At 41.2% G+C, this 21553-nt stretch overlaps 1 protein-coding gene across 19 annotated transcripts in view; it reads right to left on the bottom strand.

Annotated features, from left to right (window-relative positions):
• Positions 1 to 21553, bottom strand: part of epb41l2 (erythrocyte membrane protein band 4.1 like 2) — a 106378-nt gene that overhangs the window by 44759 nt on the left and 40066 nt on the right. For 15 of the 19 annotated variants that reach the window (XM_069195904.1, XM_015359053.2, XM_015359020.2 and 12 more), the window contains exons 3-4: positions 10492 to 11090; positions 8404 to 8619 (exon numbers count right to left, since the gene is read on the bottom strand). In XM_069195904.1, the coding sequence (XP_069052005.1) occupies positions 8404 to 8619; positions 10492 to 11090 (815 nt within the window). Of the gene's footprint in view, positions 1 to 8403; positions 8620 to 10491; positions 11118 to 21553 lie in introns of all 19 variants that reach the window. The other 4 variants (XM_069195884.1, XM_069195888.1, XM_069195891.1 and 1 more) reach the window with 1 other exon arrangement.

The raw sequence follows: 21553 nt of genomic DNA, 5'->3' as shown, positions 1-21553 counted from the left end.
TACAGAGCAAGAGTACTATGGATATAAACTGAAATACTGAAGCTGTGACCTACTCCAGGAGTACCGATATCACAAAGGTTTGGGGACTCTAAAAATCTTCCGATATCTAACTTCTTTTCTATCAAAGGATTTAGAGAAAGTGGGTGTCATGCATGCATGCCATTTCTCTACCATGGAAAAGATCAGCATGGTTAGTAGATCTGTTCTTTTGGTATGTTTTAAACATTTAAATAAAACTAGACATGTTCATGAAGGGAGAAATGTAGCCATCTATTCATTTCTAATTATTTCAGATTTATTCTCAATGTTATTATAGATGATTAGGAATCACTGTTGGCTCCAAATGTTGCAGCACATAAAATTCATTAATTATGCAAACCAGTATATATGCATATCAGTGAACAAGGAATAGGCACCACTGAAAAAAGCATGTAATGAACATTAAAGATTGGTAGGGAAAGCCTTTAGAAAAACCAAAATATGAACTAGGACTATGCTTAATTGAATTTGGCAGGTTGGAATAATCAAAAGCCTGGGCCGTCTCTTAATGACTCTGGCAGATACATGCTGAACAATGAGGGTAATAGGTTCTGCTTAAACAGGGTCATGTCAAGGCTTAAATGGGTAAACTATACTAAACAAGCCTGTTTTTATTCAAGATAAATTTTATGTACACTTCAGATGGTATTTAAGAGAAACCAATTTGTTTTTGTTTCTGTATTAATTTTTTCTAGTTCTGTCAAGTTCAAATATTTGATGGTCATTTGTGTAACGGTATTTCATGTTTAACTGACTGTTATTTGCTCAATTTAGAGGAAGGGATACAACAAGGTTTATTAAGTACTATTATACTATTGAAGTACATCCATGCTTATGAAGATACTGTACAAAAGCAATTCACTACAACACAGAGCTTGTGAATTACACAAAGCATCAATTTTGCACCATTTGTCCGTGCTATACATCTTCTTTAGTGATTTAAAACAATCACAAACATTCAAACTGAGGACCACAGAGCATGACTCATTTTTTTACGTCTTCTAGTCATCAGAGATCCACAGTCTGAATTCCATCAACTCCACAAGCCATCAGCACATTCTGCCAAATCTCAAGGTGCTTCATAACCTTTACCGATATGATACCAACAATAAAGTTTATTGGGTAAGTGCTGCCTGTCTCTGTTTGTCAAGAACCTGACATTTACGAACATATCACACATAGGTAAGAGTATGCTTAAAAACTGTGACAAAGATCTGTTTCTCAGTTTTAGACAGAACCAGGAACATCATGTTGTGTGTAAGATGAAAGATGTTATGACGTGAAAACCTGCCGACTTCCTTCTTCCACAGGACTCGTCCATCTTCTGCTTCTTAAGACACTTCTCCTGTTGACTGCCTCCAGGGGTCTGCCACTGAATGACTTTCCCTTCCCACATTTCCAGGAGACCCTGTATTTGACTTTTACAGGCAGAAGCAATCAGGTCCGTGTGGGCAAGTGTGATGATTTGCGCAGCCTAACCATCATTCTGAAGGTGAGAGATCGAGCAGGATGTCGTGTCACCTCATCACTTTTAGACTTATTTCTGAGCAAAAGCTTGGAAGTTACAATATGCACGGTATTGTGGTGGATACATTTTACATCCCCGTCAGATACCCTTACATCTGGTTTATGTGACTAATACATGGTTTATCAACCAAGAGCTTTAACAGAAGCATGAAAATGGCTTGGCAGAGATGTTGACAACATGGAACACAGGTATGACCTCTGTAAAGCAGCTTCCAGATTAGGGAGCTGAGAAGTCCGTGACAGACAGTGCTGTCCATATCATGTAATGTCTGCGAGACTTGTGCCCACATGTTGCTGTAACCACCAATGCTGTCAATAAGAAGCTGCACAGTGAGATTACCATCAGTAATAACAAGCTCCTGAAGCGGTGAACACTAATAATTAGCATGCAAAAATAAATTTAATGATAGAGTCGCAGTATTTAAACACTTTTGGTATGTTAAGGAAGGCCCTTTTAACTGAATTAAATTTCTATTCTGGCTTCTTAGTTTTTAAGTTTTCACAATTTCAGCTGAAGGACATTTAATTCACTGACCACATTGCTCTGTTTGATTTATATATATTTTGGGGGCCTTATTTCATTATTTCATCTGATTTGACCTTCGGGTTTCTGTATTGCCTCTTGCTTCAACCTGCCATTCCACAGCAACAGAATTTTTTTTTTCTCTGTGCAGACCTGTTGGGACTGGCTGGGCATCAGACATAAGTACTGAACTCCTGCACACATTAGATGTCAAGCATTTCAAATCTGGGGTCAAGAGCAGCTGTCAGCACTTGTACCCATTTTTTTATTTAAATATCCTACCTGCCAGCAAATATTTTCCAAAAAATATGTAGCTATTCTGGCACTATTTTTAAACATTTTTTTCTACAAATACACAGCAATAGTAGCAGTACAGATATGTCATAGTCATTATTTTAGAATAGTGATCTTTAATAATAAGATTAGAGCTTGAACTAAGAAACCTTTCTACAGCACATGGCCCGCATAGAACTCAATACAGTCCCCTTATAAATAGGTTGTCCTACAGGACAGAAGATAACATTGTGTAGTGTACAGATACACAAACAGACTCATGGACTATTAAGACTATTTCCAAATTCCTATATTACGGCTTTTTATGAATGAAAAAAAACTTTTTTTTTGGGGAAAAAAAAAAAGGTCACGTATACATCTGTCCACATCAGAAAGTAATGTGGCTGCAATAGCACCACCACAATATGCTACATTCTCTGCCATGTACTACAGGCACAAGGCAGAGTCATTTTCCACAGCTTTCCTACTGCTGCGACGGCCATGCAGGTCCCAGTCCCCACCAGGCCCGGGAGACAGGCCTCCAGAGTCGTGTGCCTTCGTGCTCTAATTGGTCTGAGAGACAACCATGCCTCACTGGGTACTAATTGCGTGAGCCGGCACTGGCAGCTACATGTCAAGGGAGGGGAAAAAAGGCAGAGCTGGATTCTCAAGCTGAAACCCAAGAGCAGGTTCAGCACAAACAAAAATGAGTTTCGCACGCAAACAACCGCTCTAAACGAAACTGGTTCGACTTTTATTTTTAAATGCTAGAAGGAACGATGTTCTAAATACAGCAATGTCAGTTTTAATAGTTCCTTAAAGAACCACAAATGTTCTTTACTGTGGGGGTGAAAAAAAACAAATTCACCGAACAGACAAAATAAGGGCTTGGAGCTCCCACTCCAACACATTTCTTGTATTTCCTTTTAGAATTTACTATAAAGATAAAGCACATAAGGAAGAACAATAGCTTTTTTACACCTTATAAATATTACAGAAAACTACAAATGTTACACATCTTACTAAAAATGCCACATTTTCTGGATGAATACCCTCTAACAATTGTATTTACCGATGCCTCAGCTGTACCACAGAAGACAAAGCTTGCACTGTTCACACTGTGCTCCGCACTGTGCAGCTCAGAATCTGTGCTGGAGAAATGTTTGTCATCAGTATTCTGCGTATGGTGAGACATGCAAAGCATGGACACTTTTGCACATGCTTTTCAGTTTCTGGACTCCAAAACAAAAAACAGCTATGGTCCAAGTAAGCAAAAAAGAGATATATATTCACACATGTCCAACAATACGCAAGTGACACTAAGAAATACACAGTGGATGGTACAAAGACTCAAACATTCTAAGATGATGAAGAATGTAGTGAAATAGCAGCTGAAATGTAGAAACTCATTATTTGAGTTCTCAGTACAATTTTAATGTGCAATAAAAAGAACTCCACAACATAAAATTTAAACTTGCGGGGCCAGTGTCTACAGGATTTTGTTCCAGTTCAGTTATTCACACTCTATCTGGTTCCCGTCCTTAACTAGACTAACTAACTTTTCAGGTGCTGCTGCTTTCAAATGACCTTAAAATGCAGCTGACCTGGATACCCAGAGTGCACGAGAACATGAGCGTTCAGAAATGCCATTAAATAATATAGTACTAACCTCTTAAATACAAATGATTGCAAATCCACTTACCTCTCCAAATCACAGCTGACCATCACCACCATTTTTCCCTTGAGTTTGAATCATCTTGCACAGTGCATTTATTCTGGATGTAGTCTTGAACCTGTGACCCATTAATTTCATTGCGACCATGCGTTAATGTCAGAACCTGCTGTTCTTATTGCTGAACTAATACTCCAACTCTAATTTGAGGTGACTGTACAACACTGAAGAACAGGAAAATAGTACTTCTTTTCAAAAGCACCTTCACTTTTTCGGAATAGTGTATGGCTGTGTACTGCCAAAAAACCAATCCTTCGTTTAGCACCAAATTCTATAGTAGGCAGCAACTACTGTTTGTCTCTCTACCAGTTTTAATCATACACGCTGTTTCATCTTGAAGCCGAAAAATGTGATCGTTGTTTCATATCCTGTTTCAGGCCACGTGAATAAAGGCTTCAAAGCTGCATCTTCTTTTTTAAAATGTCCGTTTGTTTTATTCACTACTTTCAATATCCATCCACCCATTTTCTATCCACTTTATCCAGAGTAGAAATCTTTTTCCAGGGACACGGGGAGCCGGAGACTATCCTGGCAAGCAAAGGGCACATGGCGGGGTACACCCTGGACAGGACGCCAGTCCATCACAGGGCACACACAGACACACACAGTGGGGCCAATTTTCCAGAAGCCAATTAACCTACCAGTATGACTTTGGACTGTGGGAGGAAAACCAGACAGAGGGAGAACATACAGACTCCACACTGACAGCACCACAGGTCTGGACCCCCCCGACTCCCAGTGCTACCAAGCAGCAATGCTTCCTCTGTATTGCCCTGTCTTTCAACACTATTAACCAAACTGAATAGCACACTTTCATGTTGACTTGTCAATGCTACTGAGAGGCTGAAATTTCAGAAGTCATGTACACATTCAATACCTTATTACTAAGAAAACTATTTTTCGTTAACAAATAATATTTTGTCTCATCTGATTACCAGTGGTGGGCATAAAATAGCATATTAATCTGCTGATTACACCAGCCTCTGGCAAACTTCCTTGCCCAGAGTGTACAACACCAGCCGCCAGACAGGCCCCTGCAGAGTGCTGAGCTATTACTGTTGTCTGAAGTTGGCAAAGCGTCATCTTGATTTATCGGGCACCAATCACATCCAGTGCAAGCTGAGAGCTCTGCCGGAACACAGCTGGGATTTGAATGACCTATCATCTCAAGGGATCGTCATTTTTCCACTTATTGTACCTAATTACATCTCCCATTATTATATTATTCCAGCACGATGGCTTAATCTCAATATCATCACCTTGTGTCCGACGCTGACAGACCCACTGAAAGATTACTGGTAAAACTCTAAGTCACATGGCTTTACTTTAACTCGCACAGAAATGCACGCAGTGATGTACGTTTCATTACCTTCCTGCCTGGAACAAGAACAGAAAAAAGCAATTCAATTTCAAAACATGTGGTCATACCCACGGACCACAAATTCTCTGGGTAAAAACGCTTTCTGGTATTGTTTCCCCTTACTCCAAATTATAAAATAAGTCAAGCCTTCTCTCACACACTGGGTTAAAATTCAGAATCGACCTTATAAATGTTTGAATTCTGATAGTTTGTTTAACATTGCAGCAGAAAACTGCTATTACACACAGAAGGTGTCCATAGAAACAGATTTTTGCGTTATTGATGATTGCGTCGGTGCCGCCACATGCTCCAACGATCAGCTCGAGTTCTTCCTGCACCATTTCACCAACTTCCACCCGTCCCTCAAATATACAGTTCACATATCTTCCACCACTCTTCCGTTTCTAGACATCCACTTGTCTATCAACTACCCCCGACTTTCCACTTCAGTTTATTACAAACCCACGGATTCACACAGCTACCTCCTGTACAGCTCATTTCACCCCAACCACACTAAAAACTCTCTTCCTTTTTCACAGTTCCTTAGGTTACGAAGACTATGCAGCGACGACATCGACTTCGAGAACCAAGCCCTCGAAATGTACTCATTTTTTATCAACAGAGGATATCCCAGCAGTGTGATTGACAGGGCCCTTGCCCGAGCCAAAAACACCCCCCGGACCATCAACCCGATCAGGAACTCCCGCCGTAACAACCGCATTCCCTTGGTGCTTCCTTACCACCCTAACACACTTCCTATCCCCAGGACCATTAACCAGAATTTTTCCATCCTACAGGATGATCCCTCCATTGGGGCCCTCTTTTCTGATCGCCCTATCATCTCATATCGCCGACCACCTAATCTGCGTAACCTCCTTGTTCACAGCTCCCTTGACCGCCCTCAACAACCATCCACACCAGGCACTTTCCCTTGCAACAGAGCTCGCTGTATCACCTGCAAGTACACAGCCACCACCACACTCATTCAAGGCCCCTCAGGACAATTCCGGATCACCCAGACAGCATCTTGTACCTCCAGCAACCTTATTTACTGTATCTCTTGCAGTAAATGCCCAGCCATCTACATTGGTGAAACAGGAAGGAGACTCGGAGACCGCTTCAGAGAACACGTCAGGGCTGTGAAGATTAAAGATCTCTCCAAGCCCATTGTTTCTCATTTCACCTCTGACGGCCACGACCACACTAATCTCTCCGTCTGTGTTCTCAAAGACGGTTTTCCGAACTCATACATCAGAAAGACCACCGAAACTAAAATTATTCTGCAGTTAGGATCACACATTCTCCCTTCCCTTAACGACAGATTACTGTTCTTTTAAATTTTCTCCATTCATTGGAAGTTTCATTTCACACCTCTCTGCACCCATTCTGACTTCACACCTCTTGATTGGCCTCTCTTTCTGTCCCCTGCTCCCGCCTCTCACTCCTCCTCCCTCCCAACCTTTGTTCTCCAGCTACTTTACCTTTGCCTACTGCCCTGTCTCTCTCACACCTGAAGAAGGCTCCACGGCCGAAACGTTGTGTTCTCTTTCTTCTTTTTTTCAGCATGGAATAAACCTATTACTTGTTCCATAGAAACAGATACTGTATAACTATTGTTCTTCATTCAATTCATCCATTTTCTATCCGCTTTATCACATACATGGTGACAGGGGAGTGTGAGTCTATCCTGGAAAGTAAAGGACACAAGGCAGTCCATCGCTGGGCACACACAGACAGACACACACATTCAGGCGAAATTTCCCAGAAGCTAACAAACCTACTACTATATCTCTGGAAACCAGAACACCCAGAGGAAACCCACACAAACACAGGGAGAACATACAGACTCCACACAGACAGCACCCCAGGTCTGGAATTGAACCCAGAGGCAGGGTCCTGCGAGGCAGCAATGCTAATTACTGCGCCACCGTGCCAGCCAAATGAGTAACCTTCTCCCAAAACTTCCCTACTTTATCACCGAGTACTCGCTAAATAAAGAAGAGGTACTGGCCCCGTCTCCTTCTTTTTACACAGCTCTGTAACAATGTGGGAGTGGGAGGAGCCGAGGCGAGCACCGGTAAAGTTGATGACCCTTCTGGGGGGGGAATAAAACAAAAGGATAGAGAAAATGTGCCGCTGTACAGCGAGGTGTCCAGGCTGGGCTTACGCTATCTAATGGGGTCCAGCTTCGGAAAAAGAACCCGCTTAGCGCAGCGGTATCCAGACTGGGCTTACCCTATTTAGCCATGTCCAGCCTGGAAGAGCAGGGAGCGCACGGCCAAAACAAAATACAAACTCCAGCTGTGAAAAGGGGTCAGCCCACCCCAGTGGAGATGCACGGCAAAAAGAAAAGAAAATGAAGGAAAAACAACGGCCTTATATTCGGTCACAATCGCCTCCAACACTGCTGCTGGAAGGTCCTCCCCTTGCGGGGTCTGTTGTCCCTCCGGGGAGGAGCTCAGTGTGCCTTAAAGGGCCCTGACAGCTGCAGCTCGTCCTTAATCAGCCAGGACAGCTACAGTTGCTAAAGCAACACGTCGCCCTTAATCCGGGGCTCCGCCTCCACACATACCACGCCCCCCCGTGTAATACCACAGCTTGTACATTGTCATCATGTGCTTATGTGCTCTTCTCACGTAAAAACTGCACCCAGTACTTCTGGGACAGGTTCTACAACCCTTGCCACGAATCATGAAGAAGGATGGGTGGGCGGATGGATTTTCTTCATTCACACAGTGTGACCCCTGGTCGAAAACTAGACCCTAATGCTGACAAATAACTGTAGCTTGATTTAAAAAAGATATTTATTCGTGTTTTACTATTTTTTAAAAGGAGGTATGAACACTTAAACAGTTGTTAAAGTGTTCAACAGCAAATGGAAATGGTGATCTCTCAGTTTACCTGGAGGTCACATGAGACAGCAAAGCATGTATGTCTAATTAACCTTACCTCAATCTCAAAGGGGTGATCTGTGCCATCCAGCAGGGTGACCTTGCATGTGACCATCTTCATTTTCTTGGGCGGCTTTACCGAAGGCTTGTCAGCGTTCAGGGCAGGTTTCTGGGCATGCTCCTCTGGTTTTTTGTCTCCACCAACGTCCTTCACCTCCTCCTTCAAATCTGTATCCTTATCCAAAGTGTCTTCTCTCCTCTCCTCCTTTGCAGGCTAAAATTTGTTTAAAAAAGGGAAAAGCTTTATTAAAAATCAATTTGCATTACTATTAATGTATGTGGTTATAACAATAATAATACAGCATGTGATCTCCTGTCACAGCTTGAGGAACTTTGAACCCGTCTCTCAGTAATGCTCCATATGTTTTTATATGGTCTATGGTCTTGCACATCAACTCTCAAGGTGAACTGTCCAGAAATCTGCAGAATATGATTTCATAAACTGCCACACAACATTCTGAGCATTAATAAAAGTTTATTTTTGCTTAATCACCGTAGAAGTGATGTCATTGGGTGGATCAACTTGGAAAATAAAAACAATCTGTCTCAATAAGTACAGAAACTTCGGATGCCTGCCATGAGAATTTGTAAAGCTTAAGGAAACTGAATTCTTCACAATCATTTTATTTGTGCTTTTAATAAAACTTTTAATAGTTTTAAAAATATATTCAGGGTGGCTTTAAAGAAAAGGTAATACTTATCTAATAATTTAGAACCCTTTAGATAGATACATGTGAGCTCAGGGACCTAAAATTGTTGCGCTTCTCATTCTTTGTAACACAGTACTTTATTATTATAATAATAATAATAATAATAATAATAATAACAACAATAACAACCATAATAATAATAACAATATGTACCCTAATTAGAATTACGTATCTAGCGGAAATTAAAAATGTTTAGGTGCAAATTCTACCACAGGATAAATTCTGTTTTCCAATTATCTGAGTTTCACCAGACTTCAAGCTCCATGTATTCTATTATATAGCCGGAAACAGGCCGTTAACATAATTAACTAGATGCATGCTGCTGAAGTACTCTTAAAGTTTCTCCAATACTTCGCACCACCATTAGTTTGTATATAAAAATAATGTCTCACGTCATGACAAAGAAGTTTCAAGATCAAAGTACACTGTGAATATAAGCCCCTTATTTTTTTTTTAATTTTCCCAATAAATCTACAAAAAATGTAAAATAACACCCATGGTTCCAGCAATTGGCTTAATTTGACTCCTATATTTCAGTGCCCCAAACTGAGCCTGCACGCGTGCCAGGTGGAGAGGTCATCAAGTCCACTGACTTGTCTTCTACACCTCACCAGCACTGCAAAACCCATGGATCAGAGTTGCTAGGATTCAAGAGGTAGCAATGTTTGCATAAACGTTCTACTAATATCATAATGACAGCAGATTTTAACTGGTATTTATCAACAGAACCATTTGTATTTACATTTTTTAATCTTTAAACAGACTGTGATGATAAATTGCGCATGATGGGATTCCAGCTACAGGAAAGAATCTCGGTATCACTCATGATGCTTGCCCTCTTCCATTTCCAGTTTCTTTCCCTAACAACTCTCTTCCACCCTTTTTCTAAACATGCAGACTCATTTTTAACAACCTATCCCATATAACGCCTGGTTTCAAGTTTTTGTCTTTTCAAAGATACGATTTCCAGAAACACTCCATCAGCTGCTTAAGCTCCAAACCCACAGGCTTACTTAGAATTCACACCACCTGACTTATCAAAACCTCCATAAACCTGCCCTTGGCTACCACTCTCCAGCACTCTCTTCCCTCCAGTCTATAACCCCCGTCTCCTCCAGGCCCACCCAGGATGAAGAATTCGCTAAGTAGCCATTCTTGGACCCCTGTGGTAAAATCAGTTAGCCATTCACATTCACACTGCATCTCCTAACCACCTCGAGACCCACCTGTTCACACTGCACCTACAGCGGCACTGATGCTGCACTGCAGTGCATTTAATTTACTCATTGTACAGCATGTTGCCAAAGTTCATGGTTCATGTCAGAACTGCACCCAATAAAATGAACGCGTGTAAGAGTGAGGAGGAAGGCAGGTACCTGGGTCTCGGCGCTGCTTATGGAGTGCTTCTCCTCCTTCTCGTCGGCCTTCAGCTCCTCCTGCTCGTGCCGGTCCTCAGCTGGCGGGACCCCCGCGCCCTCCCCGCTCTGCTCCTCCTTGCCCTCGGGCTGCGGCGCCGACGGAGACGGAGGAGGAGACTTCTGCTTCTGCTCCCCTCCCTCCCCGCCGTCCTCCTCTGCGGGCGAGCTCTCGGTGGGCTCCGCCTGGCTCGGGGATTTCGGCTTCCTCAGCCACGCGGGCAGGAAGCGGGAAAGGCCCTTGCCCGCGGCCTGCTCCCTCTCCTTCCTCTCCGCCGCCGGGCTTGTCTGAGCAGCGCCGCCGTCCGGCGGGGGGCTGGGCGAGGCAGGCTGCTCCGGGGCCCCGCTGCCCGTCTGCCCCTGGTCCTGGTCTTGGTCCTCCGTGGGCACCTGCGGCTCTTGGGGTCCCACGCCGTTCTCCTGCTGCGGTGTCGGGGGGTCGAGCGCTTCTGCAGCCTCGCCCGGCGGCTGGGTTTCTGGGGCCGCCGTCTGCTCCTCTGGGGTCACCGGCAGCTCGTCGGGCTTCTCCGACTCCCTCTTCAGCTCCGCCTCAGTGCCCACTTCAGTCGTCATCATCACAGGTCACACTGGCCAGAGAAAGAAGGAATTCTACACTGAGTCACAGGCTGGCACTCGGCTGGCGACGCTGGAACACAGGCCCGCGTGTCATTTTGAAATAGCTGACCATTTGTAAAATACTAGGATTAAAGCAGAAGCCCGTGTACAATTCTGACTGCTCATTTCACTCGAAAACCAACATCACCGTAACCAGCATGACACTGATGGATCACAAGCATCACAACAAGGGAGATGTTATGTAATGATGTAGCAAAAACAGAATCATCACCATGGTTAAAACTGGACAAAAATAAATGGTGCATTTTAGTGGACAACATCAACTTTGAAACTGCTGACTTGAATGTATTGTCACTCAGAATTTAAGATCTTAAAAAAAGGCCGACGGATTACGTGTGGGACTGTAGAACCAAAAGAGAAGCTTCTGAAAAGGTGTTGGCTCTAGTACACATACCAAAACTTTAATACATCCATCACTCAATATATGAATAAATATACAGCTCGTTTTCCCACTTAGGACAGTATATCAGATATTAGAAGTAGCTCAATTTAAAGCAACATAATGATTGTTTAAGTATCTTTGTTTATTAAAGAAGAAGAAACCTTAAATATTCCAAAGGATAGGCATTTATCATGTGATGGCCATCCAATTATTATTTTTTTGTTTTCATCATGCTCTGGAACACTACATGCCTCACTGAGTGTGGCATTTAGATGTCATAAAAGACAGAATTAAATCAATATGTGGTCAAGCTAATGGCAGAAGCGTCTTGTCAGGGAGGACCTACAATAGCCAATATCAGGATTAAATTACAGCTGGTGGCTAATAACTGACAGACAACAAAGATAAAAGCACATTTTTTATGACGTGAACACAAAGTTAATATAATGAAAGCAATAACACAAAAAGCACATAGTGCTCAACATGATATCGTATGATAAATGAAAAAGCTAAAACATTTCTAAAAAGCTTAAATTCCCACACTTTGCAACTGTACTAAGAAAACAGGAGAGAAATGAACAAAGTGGGACATGACTTCATCCCAGAAATTCCAGAAAATACAATTTCTTGAATCAGAAAGTTGTCTTTTCACACACCCCAGCTTGCTCTCCATGAGACACACAGACAGGGAGAGAAGCTTGGGGTCAGAGTGCAGGGTCAGCCATGTATACGGTGCCCCTGGAGCAGTTGGGGGTTAAGGGCCTTGCTCAGGGGCACAACAGAGTACGATTCCTCTGCCGGCCACGGGATATGAACTGGCAACCTTCCAGCCACAGATGCAGATCCTCAGCCACAGAGCCACAGCACTGCACCATAGGAACATCATGTTTGTATTGCAGAGTTAGGATAATTTAAAAGTATTATTTACAGCAAACAGTCAGACTTGGCAATATTCTCCAGTAATTTATTGTACGCCACAAGACATAAACCCAAAATCAGTCCTCCTATTAACAGTCTTTTTATGAGCAAACAGATTGGATAATAGTGGCTATTATGGATCCAAAATTAAGTCTATATTTATTCCAGAACAACACTGATGATAAAAGCCTGCTACAGTCGAAGAAAAAAGCTACAACACCTGCAGTTTCTGTATTCAATAAGAATAGCACCCCACACAAAATTATTCAGTGTTGCTCAAGATCTATCAATGGTACTGGTTCCACTCATATCTGACTGGCAGGCAGCATCTCGTCTCCATGGTCCTCATCAATCCCCCATGATCTCAGCCAGTCACGGTGTGCCACAGGGTTCAGTCTAGGGCCCATTGCTCTTTATCATTTATACAATTTCTCCTGGACACATTATACACAAACAGTCTTCAGTTTCATTGTTTTGCAGATGATGTTCAGATTTATATTAAACCCCCCCTCTGACCTCCCCCCTCCATCATTCATCTCTTCTCTGTGTGACATCAAGCTCTGGTTGACATCAAATTCCTGAAGATAGTGACAAAACAAAAATTTTAGTGGTGGGCAGCAAGTCAGCTGGAAATGCAGGAGAGCTTCACAGTGATGGTGGATGGCTTCCCCATTCAGGCATCAGCCAAAGTCAGGAATCTGGGAGCCACACTTGTCCTGTCAGATCTACTGTACCTAGAACAGTCTGTAACTGGCGTCCACAGAGGAAAGGGTCCTACAGAGATGAAACATTACTGAGGGCTGAAATGACGCTTAATAGCAATGAGTAAGAAATGCACAGCAGCAGTGGCACCTTCCACGTGTCTTTAGGTTCTTTACATCAGTCTTCAAGACCCTGATTTCTGCTGCTCCCTGTCATAATGATGACAGAGCTGGTGAAGTAAAGCTGACCCCACCCAGGCTTGACACCGCCAAGAAAGAGGCTACTCCATTTCAACCCATACCGAGCCCAAAGGAGCCCAGGACTCAGACACCCACCTCACTGCTATCTGACAGTCAATGCCAAAGCATGCTTGTAGACGTCTGCAGGGATAGAAAATTAGAGGGCAAAGGGCAACCGCACAGCCCAGTCCTATTTAAATTATATTATATCATCTCTGCCTTTCAGACATAGAGCAAAACCATAGCTAGCATTAATACAATTCAGAAGCTCAGAGCAAATTTAATGTACAAAACCAAATCTGTTTTACCATAATGAACATACATTCTCTAACATACTGTATATACTATATAATATTTTTTATAAGTAATCTCTCCTATATATAAAACCCCTAATTGTGCATTTTGCCTCAATCTCAAATTTTCAAGAACCTGAACTTCAAAAGCACCCCCCCCCACTCTCCCCAAAAACAAGATGTGGTTTTGAAAACCGACCACATTGTCTTGAAAAGAACATTTCTCCATGCTGTAAATCAAGGAATACACAGATAACCTGTAAGGGGAGGGTGACGACAAATAAATATACTGTGTCCTACAAATATAGAGCAAAACATATAGCTCGATGAACACGGGAACACTGTAAGCACCAAAGTCTTGCTAAAATGCAAATTTAAGAAAACCTAGAGGCACTTTTACATTTCAAGTCAGCCTGGACTTTATACCAGACATCCTAGGAGCCAACTGCAGATAAGAGTGAAGCAGGAGCCTTTCCATAAAGCAGCTCCTGCTGGAGCCTTCAGCTTGCTGTAGGGAGGCCCTTGTGTCTGTGTCAACCCTGCGCTGTTCAACACAGGATTCAATCACCAAGAGAAACGCAAGCAGGCCACAGGAGGAAATCTACAATGTATTTCAAAAGGCACCAAAGAAACGTTCAAAAGGTTTTAACTTTTAGGATTTTAGGTACTTTTAGGATGAAGTGGGCTGCACACCACAAAATAAAAATCGCAAACAATCATGCCGAATGGTTCAATTATTACACTCAAGCCAGAATCTATGTCGCTAAGGAATGGAGTTTGGGACCAGGAAAAACCAAGAAAGTGTTTACAACTATTACTCAACTACACACAGTGAACTCTATACTATTCTAAGGGAATACATTCCTAGCCATCAGTGAATTGTACAATCTCAGCAGAACTAAATTAATTAATTGTTCATGTTCCCTTAACCAGCTGTGCATCACAAACAACAATACTGTATATGGATGACCTCACTGTTTGCCTGAAACAGTAAGGCAACAAAAACTATTTGAAACCACAAATAAACCAACATTAAAATTTCTTTCACAATGGAAAAAGCATGAGTGCATTTTCAATATTATAATTAGATGAAAACCTTTTTCCAAGGTGTCTCAAAATTCAGATAAATCCCGAGATTACTTGTGAAATCACAAGTATAGGACTATCCACACAGAAGCAAGCACAAATGCAGAAAACAGCTGGCCCTTATAATAGAATTCATTCTGTAACAAGGTAGTCTTCATAAATCTTAAGCGTTCTGTCTGCTGTTTCTGAGGAGTTGCTATAACAACATGATCACAGTTGTTCATGCAACTCACTAACAACAGTGCCAGTATCTCTGTAGAACCTCTGCAAGACTTGGTTTTAGAACTGCAATAACACTATTATAATAATAATAATAATAATAATAATAAATCCCTCTGCAATCAGAGGTTTTAGATCCTACACACGTGTACTGTATTTAGCTGTACTTCCTTTATGAAAAAAGTATTTACTACCTTGAGTACCCTATTCTTCATTTAACAGAATGCACACAATGCTCAGGGGAAACACAATGTCTTACAATTTTAATAGGAACATGCCTGATTCTGTAACTAGGTGTGACACTATCCACTCCTCAGGATACACATGCACCTTCGTTTATTTTTCTAACTTTTGTAAAGCAAAAAAAGGTCTTTCAAAGTTCTGACTGGGAAATTTGGCTACTGTTCTGCCACTAACAGAGGGAAATTAAAGCAGTGAGAGATCTCTTTGTATATTACAGCACCTACATACCGGAACGTGTATATGCAGTACACCAGACAAACCGATTCTATAACAGCATGCCGTAGAACCTCCATGCATTCACCAGGCTTTTAACCATGGCTCTCCAACTTACAGAACAATATCCAAACAAAAAGATATTGTAATGCAATCGACAAAAGCCACTTATTTTTTGAAAATGCTACTGTCAGCACCACCTCCAACACTATTAATTGCAAACAAAAACAATTCTATATAAAAAGAAGTATTGCAGCGCTTTAAAAAAAACCTCCAACAATAAAAAGATTATTCCTGCTTTCAACACAAACTGCTCCCCTTAATGTTTTGAACATCATATTTTTTAATCCTACCATAATGTAGTTTTTTCTTGAGATTTAACACAATCAGTTTTGATTTCTTTCTAAAATGCCTTCTGCTTTGAAATCCAGAGGGTTTCTTGCTTCGATTTATTTTACTTTCCACAAAATAATTTAGTGGTTGATTATAACCAAAGTAAACATTGGGCATTGTGAACTTCTATTGTATATAGACAACGTTCATTTCTTCTGTCAGAAGTGGAAATGACAACACCAAGTTTTATATTACACTGTGATCGAATGCAATCCTTATTTTACTAAGTATTCAGTCTTACTGTGCGTCTTCAAAGCCGAAACCTGACTTCAGTAACAAACCTGGCAGTGGCAAAACTAGGGAAGTACTTGAGGAATCTTAATAAATTACAACGTCTAAAGGGAGCATTACAACAGAATATCAATTCATATCACTCAAAATAAAATTCAAAGGGAAGGGGACATGACTTCTGGCATTTTATGACAGTCCTCTCATAATATCCCCTTGTTAGCAAACACAGCTGCACATCCACATTTTTTCCATTTTAACTTGTCTCAATTCCTAATAAAGTGCCCAGAGCACATTCATTCTGCTACAATATAGACCCCTCTTATCCTTTCTCAAATGATTCTAGACATAGTCCAGGGTACCAGCAGCAGGAAGGTGAATTAAGAAAAGGCAGACGGGTTTCTTATAAAATGAGCACATGATACACGTGTTCCAGTGTGGACTTCAGACATGCGGGGACAGATGATGGTCTTCTGTGAGAGCACTGTTTTGGTAGCAGTGGCCTTTTCCATCAGCTTCCATGGGGCAAGGGCAGGCCTGACCCAGCACACTCCACCCCCTCCGGGCACCAGATACAACACGTACTGCTCATAAGCATCCGACATCCCCCTTTGGAATTATCTTTCCACAATCCCTGCTTCACAGCCACACACACTGGACAGTTGGAAGCCTTGTCCCTGCAAAATTAGCAGCATCGCAAAATCTCCAAAAGGCTTCCTTCTGGAAAAACTGCTTTATGGGCTGGGCTGGGCAAAGTAGCCATTTGCACACACTCCCTACATCCCAGGTTAAACCTACAGCATAAACGCATACGTTATGCAAGGATGCACATGTAACTCTGAAGCCCTTCCCCCCCCCATTTTTTTCTTTTTCCATTTTACATTATATAACACTAAAGCCAAACCCTATAAAGGGATCAGGAGAGGGAGTGGGCAATTTGTTTAATTCCTTTGTTTCAAAAGCAGAAAGACCATGTTCATGGGGGATGGCGTTTGAGAAGAGCCAGTGTGCACTGATCCAGACACTAGGAGGACTGCAAACCTTGGGCTGGGGACAGCTGGCGGAGCATGGGAATGTCCTCGATGTGCACCCAACACCTGAGCGATTTCAAAAGAGCGAAAGCCATCTGGTCGCTCTCACCTGTTCGGTAGTTAGTAGTCAGCCAATTGAAGGAGCTCACCCAGCCGTTTCTTGAAAGAAACCAGGGAATGGGCTTCGGGGGCTTGGCTGGATAATTTACTCCACACCCCCAAAACCCTGCGGCTCGAGACGATCCTGCAGCCTTTCGGCCTACTGTCCGGGAATAAATCTTTGATGCGTCATTGTTACAGGGATTTATAATTGTCCCCATGATAAGCAAAGGTCAATTTGCATTACGTTTTTCAGATCTTGTTAGAACGTTCTTGGTTTTATGACACCAGTTGAATTGGGGAAAATGAAGAAACTGTGGTTGCAGGAAAAAATCATTTTCTTTGTACCAAACATGCAATATAATTAGATTATACCCTAATATCTCTGGCAGCAAACGCATTCTCTTTCACAATGACCTGGAGTGTCTCTGGACATTATAAAGATCAGCTGTAAACAACATTTTATTTATGTACACACCATACAAAATACCTTTTCCATTCGATGACATTCTGAAGAACTGGAAAATAATTTTGAGTAACATTCCGGAGGAAAACAAAGAAAAACGTTATTAGTTCCCTGATTCATTTTTGCAGGGAAAAAAAAAAGGTGAACTACAGGTCAAGGAAACTGATGCCAGAAAAGACACTGAAGCCGTTTCCTCTGCAAAGAGCCATGAATGAGGGCAACACACTCATCAAGTCCAGACAACAATCTTCTGTGCTATTAACTCCACACATGACCATGCTCACTGTGATCAAGTGACCCCACTCAAGGAGTCCACTTATCATCTCCATGTTTATTTTTTATTTAAAAAAGCAATATAGAGCAAGTGAGTGGAAAACAGTTAAAAGATTTTTGTTTATTCTTTATGTCAAACAGAACAATTCAGACCATTTGAGGAATACATTCAATAGAGTGTCTTAGTCATGTTGTTGCCATTATCTAATTGCCTGATGTAAAACATTTATGCTTCAGAGAAAACTTTCAAGCTGTGTTGCAAACAAAAGTATAAATTTCCCTACTTTTCCAGCTTGATTTCAGAGCAGTCTTTGTAAACTGATTTTAGCTCTGTTCTTTACAGCAGTTATTCTCCAGAGTGGCATCTGTTTAAAGGAGAGGAAGCTTTTCTAAAACTGCAGAAGAGAGCAGAAGAAAAAAAGCCCCGAATTACTCTAGATCCAAGCACAAATCCAATTGTGTTGTTAAGAAGCAAAGACCATGCCAAAAATGATCAAGACTGTGAAATTGTATGATAAGCACAATTGAAAACTGAATGCCTCTGGCCCAGTTGCAGGTATTAGAAGTAAATAGTGACATTGATATAATCACGTTATTGGTCCAACTTCAATGCATTTTCCCAGTCTGGCATGTGTTCGCCAATGCATCCCAACTAGAATGCGTTTCTTGTTCAAGCACAGCCTGCATCTTCCTGTGTCTCCTGCAGTCTCGAGCTCGTGTGGGGCTGAAGGACTCTGCTGCTCAGAACTGTCAATCACTTCCACACAAGATGAGGTTTTCACGGAGATGGGGAAGTCTCCACCCATAATCTACAGCACACCCCAAGTACTGCTTTTAAAACAGCATTGAAGTGGACTGCATTTCAGTCCATTTTCAGAATTTCTTTTTCTTTTCTAATAAAGATTTTGGTGAAAACACATTAAATGCTATCAGAATTGACCAAAGAATACTAAATTGTGTGCAATTTAAATTAGTTAGCATTTCTGTTTTAACGCTAGAAGAACACAGAATAAGCACATGAAGACAACGTGAAATAAAGACCACACCCTCCATCCTTGGATATAATATTATGTGCCCTGTTCTCTATTACCAGCCCAGTGTTTCCTTTTATCTCCTCAAAAAGGAGCTTTGTGAGGAAACAATCAGCAAAGTTTGGCAAATACTCAATGGTAAAGTTGGAAAATACTGGGAGAAGGGATTACTTATTCACAAACATGTAAGCAATAGTGCTACCTCACTGGATATAGGACAGACTAATGAAATAAAGCCAAAGCTAAAAAATAAAACAGCCTTACAGTTGCTATCCATAAGGCAAACAGGTTTAGATTACATATTTATACTAGAACAGTACAAAGTATTTTTTTTTACACTCTAGAATTATGTAACGCCTCAAGTGCTGTGAATTCTATTGACATTTTCTGCAGCACCGTTAAAGATTTCACTTCAGAAATGTAACATCATTCAAGACGCTAAGAAATCTGTAATGAAACATGGTTGTGAACTGCGGAATGCAACACGCCCATCCCCAATGAATAAGTTATAATTGTTCCAGCGAGACTCCAGAGTTACTTTTCAGATTACACATGAACCACAACAGTTGATATCACTTTGTAAAATGGCTCCAGTAGTGAAGTTTAGACTTCATAGAATACATCACCGAAGAGCACATCTGCACTGAATATTCTGTAGTCCACCCTTATTACAACACAACCCATGGGAGCAATAACTATAAATTGTATGAGCCAGGACTTGCCCTGAAATACATTTAACTGTTTTTTAACTATCGCATCAAATTATGAACTGCTGTCCTCCATGTGCAACATATATTGTCTACATTGCAGTACAACATATGCAGACTGCGTATTTTAATAGCAGCTATGTTTCTTTAAGAATGTTTTACAAAAAAGGAATGCTGGAATCAAACTTACATCTCTAGTTTCTAAACAGTTCTGATCCTCTTATCCAAGTATTCAGTGTTTTTTACAAAACTGCATCATTGCTTCTAACCTCTCTTCAGACTAGGAGAGATATCTCAACATGAAGGGTTTAAATACTAGACAGTAAACTAGAAGAGCTATCACACAACAGTAACAGATCCCTAAGTATTGTGATTGCAACAGAAAAAAGGCCCTGATTTTTTAGTTAAACATATGAAAGCAACTTAATCCTTATATTATGTACAGAAAGGTTTTATTTTTGAAAATTTAACCTTAGAAAAGAAAAGTACAACAGTAATAACTACGTCTTAGTATTATGTAATGGACAAAGATATTTTCAGTCTGTAGTATGTAAAAGAGGCAGTAGACAAGACTGTCACAAAGCAGTTTTTAACCATTATCTCAATGTCAATTGAACAGGAAAGACTGCGAAATAAATCTCATATATCCTGTTTTCCCAACCCTTCTTCCCTTAAAGACCTTTAGAATATAAGTAAACAAAAACAGTCTTCCTAATACTGGGATAAAGCAAGGTGACATATTAAACAAATTCAACTTTTTGGGGTTATTAAGATAGATATTAAGGAAATGATCTCCTGTTAAATTTTACACCTGATGTGCCCCTATAATGTAGATGTTTTAAAGAAAAAACGACAGCCAGCATATTTTTATAGATATGAATCCAGCGGCATAAATTAATTGGATCCGAGTCCAATATGAACACTATTTTTCTGTTGCAAAACTAAAATCCAGTTAATTCTGAAGTACTCTGAAAAGGCATTACCCATAATTTCTAATCTGATTTTTCAAGTAGGAAAACAAGGTCCTGTGCACCAAGAGGAATCGTAAAGATGTGCCATCTTTATTTGGAAAGGAAATTCTGCTCAGTAACTGAGTGGCAGATGCTGTTCATAATCAAGCAAAATACTAATGACAGCTATTTTTAAATATCACCATAATTTATTTTCAGTACAGTTTCTCACTTAAAAAAAACAGTCACATCTTCACAGATTCCTGAAGCGGCTGTAGAAAACACAAGCAGGGACTGAACATTTTGCTAAAATTCTATGACAAAGTTAATTAGGGGAAAAGGTTTTCTTTAGCAATTCAAGTCAATTGCAGTACTGCTTTCAAGATAACTGCATTTGTACCGTGGCTTAGTGCTATTATCTGTGATCTCTGCTTTACAATCAATGTGAAGAAAGCTGCAGTTTACACAGTCATGCCTAAATACCCAAACACAAAAAAATGGTGTCTCTGCAGATCTCAGCATACACAAACACATACTGTATTCATCTACAGAGAACACCACTGTACTTAAACAGGAAAAATGGGAATGGACTCTAACTGCTCCTCAAAGCCTCCTTTTTCCTTTATTCTTTCTGAAAGACTGAGTGTTTCAAATTTGAACCATAGTAATTTAATTGGTCATAACTGGCCACTGTCGATTGTAAGCTCACTTGTTCGTGTACTGTGAGCGCGGTCAGACGTGCGGATACGCGTCCCAGATACGAGGGCCACCAGCCTCCCAGGTGCGAGAAGCTTCAAGGGCCAGAGAAGGGCGCTTTTTAAAGAGCGTGTGGCTCAATACACAACACGACGAACCCACGGGAAAATAAAGATCCACAAAGCATAAGAAGAGGAAGTGCTCAATCCTGAAATCTT

Source organism: Lepisosteus oculatus, chromosome 2 (genome assembly GCF_040954835.1).
Source record: "Lepisosteus oculatus isolate fLepOcu1 chromosome 2, fLepOcu1.hap2, whole genome shotgun sequence".
NCBI classification, from domain to species: domain Eukaryota; kingdom Metazoa; phylum Chordata; class Actinopteri; order Semionotiformes; family Lepisosteidae; genus Lepisosteus; species Lepisosteus oculatus.
The sequence above is the reverse complement of the archived record's forward strand: the minus strand, read 5'-3'. Positions and strand labels throughout refer to the sequence as shown.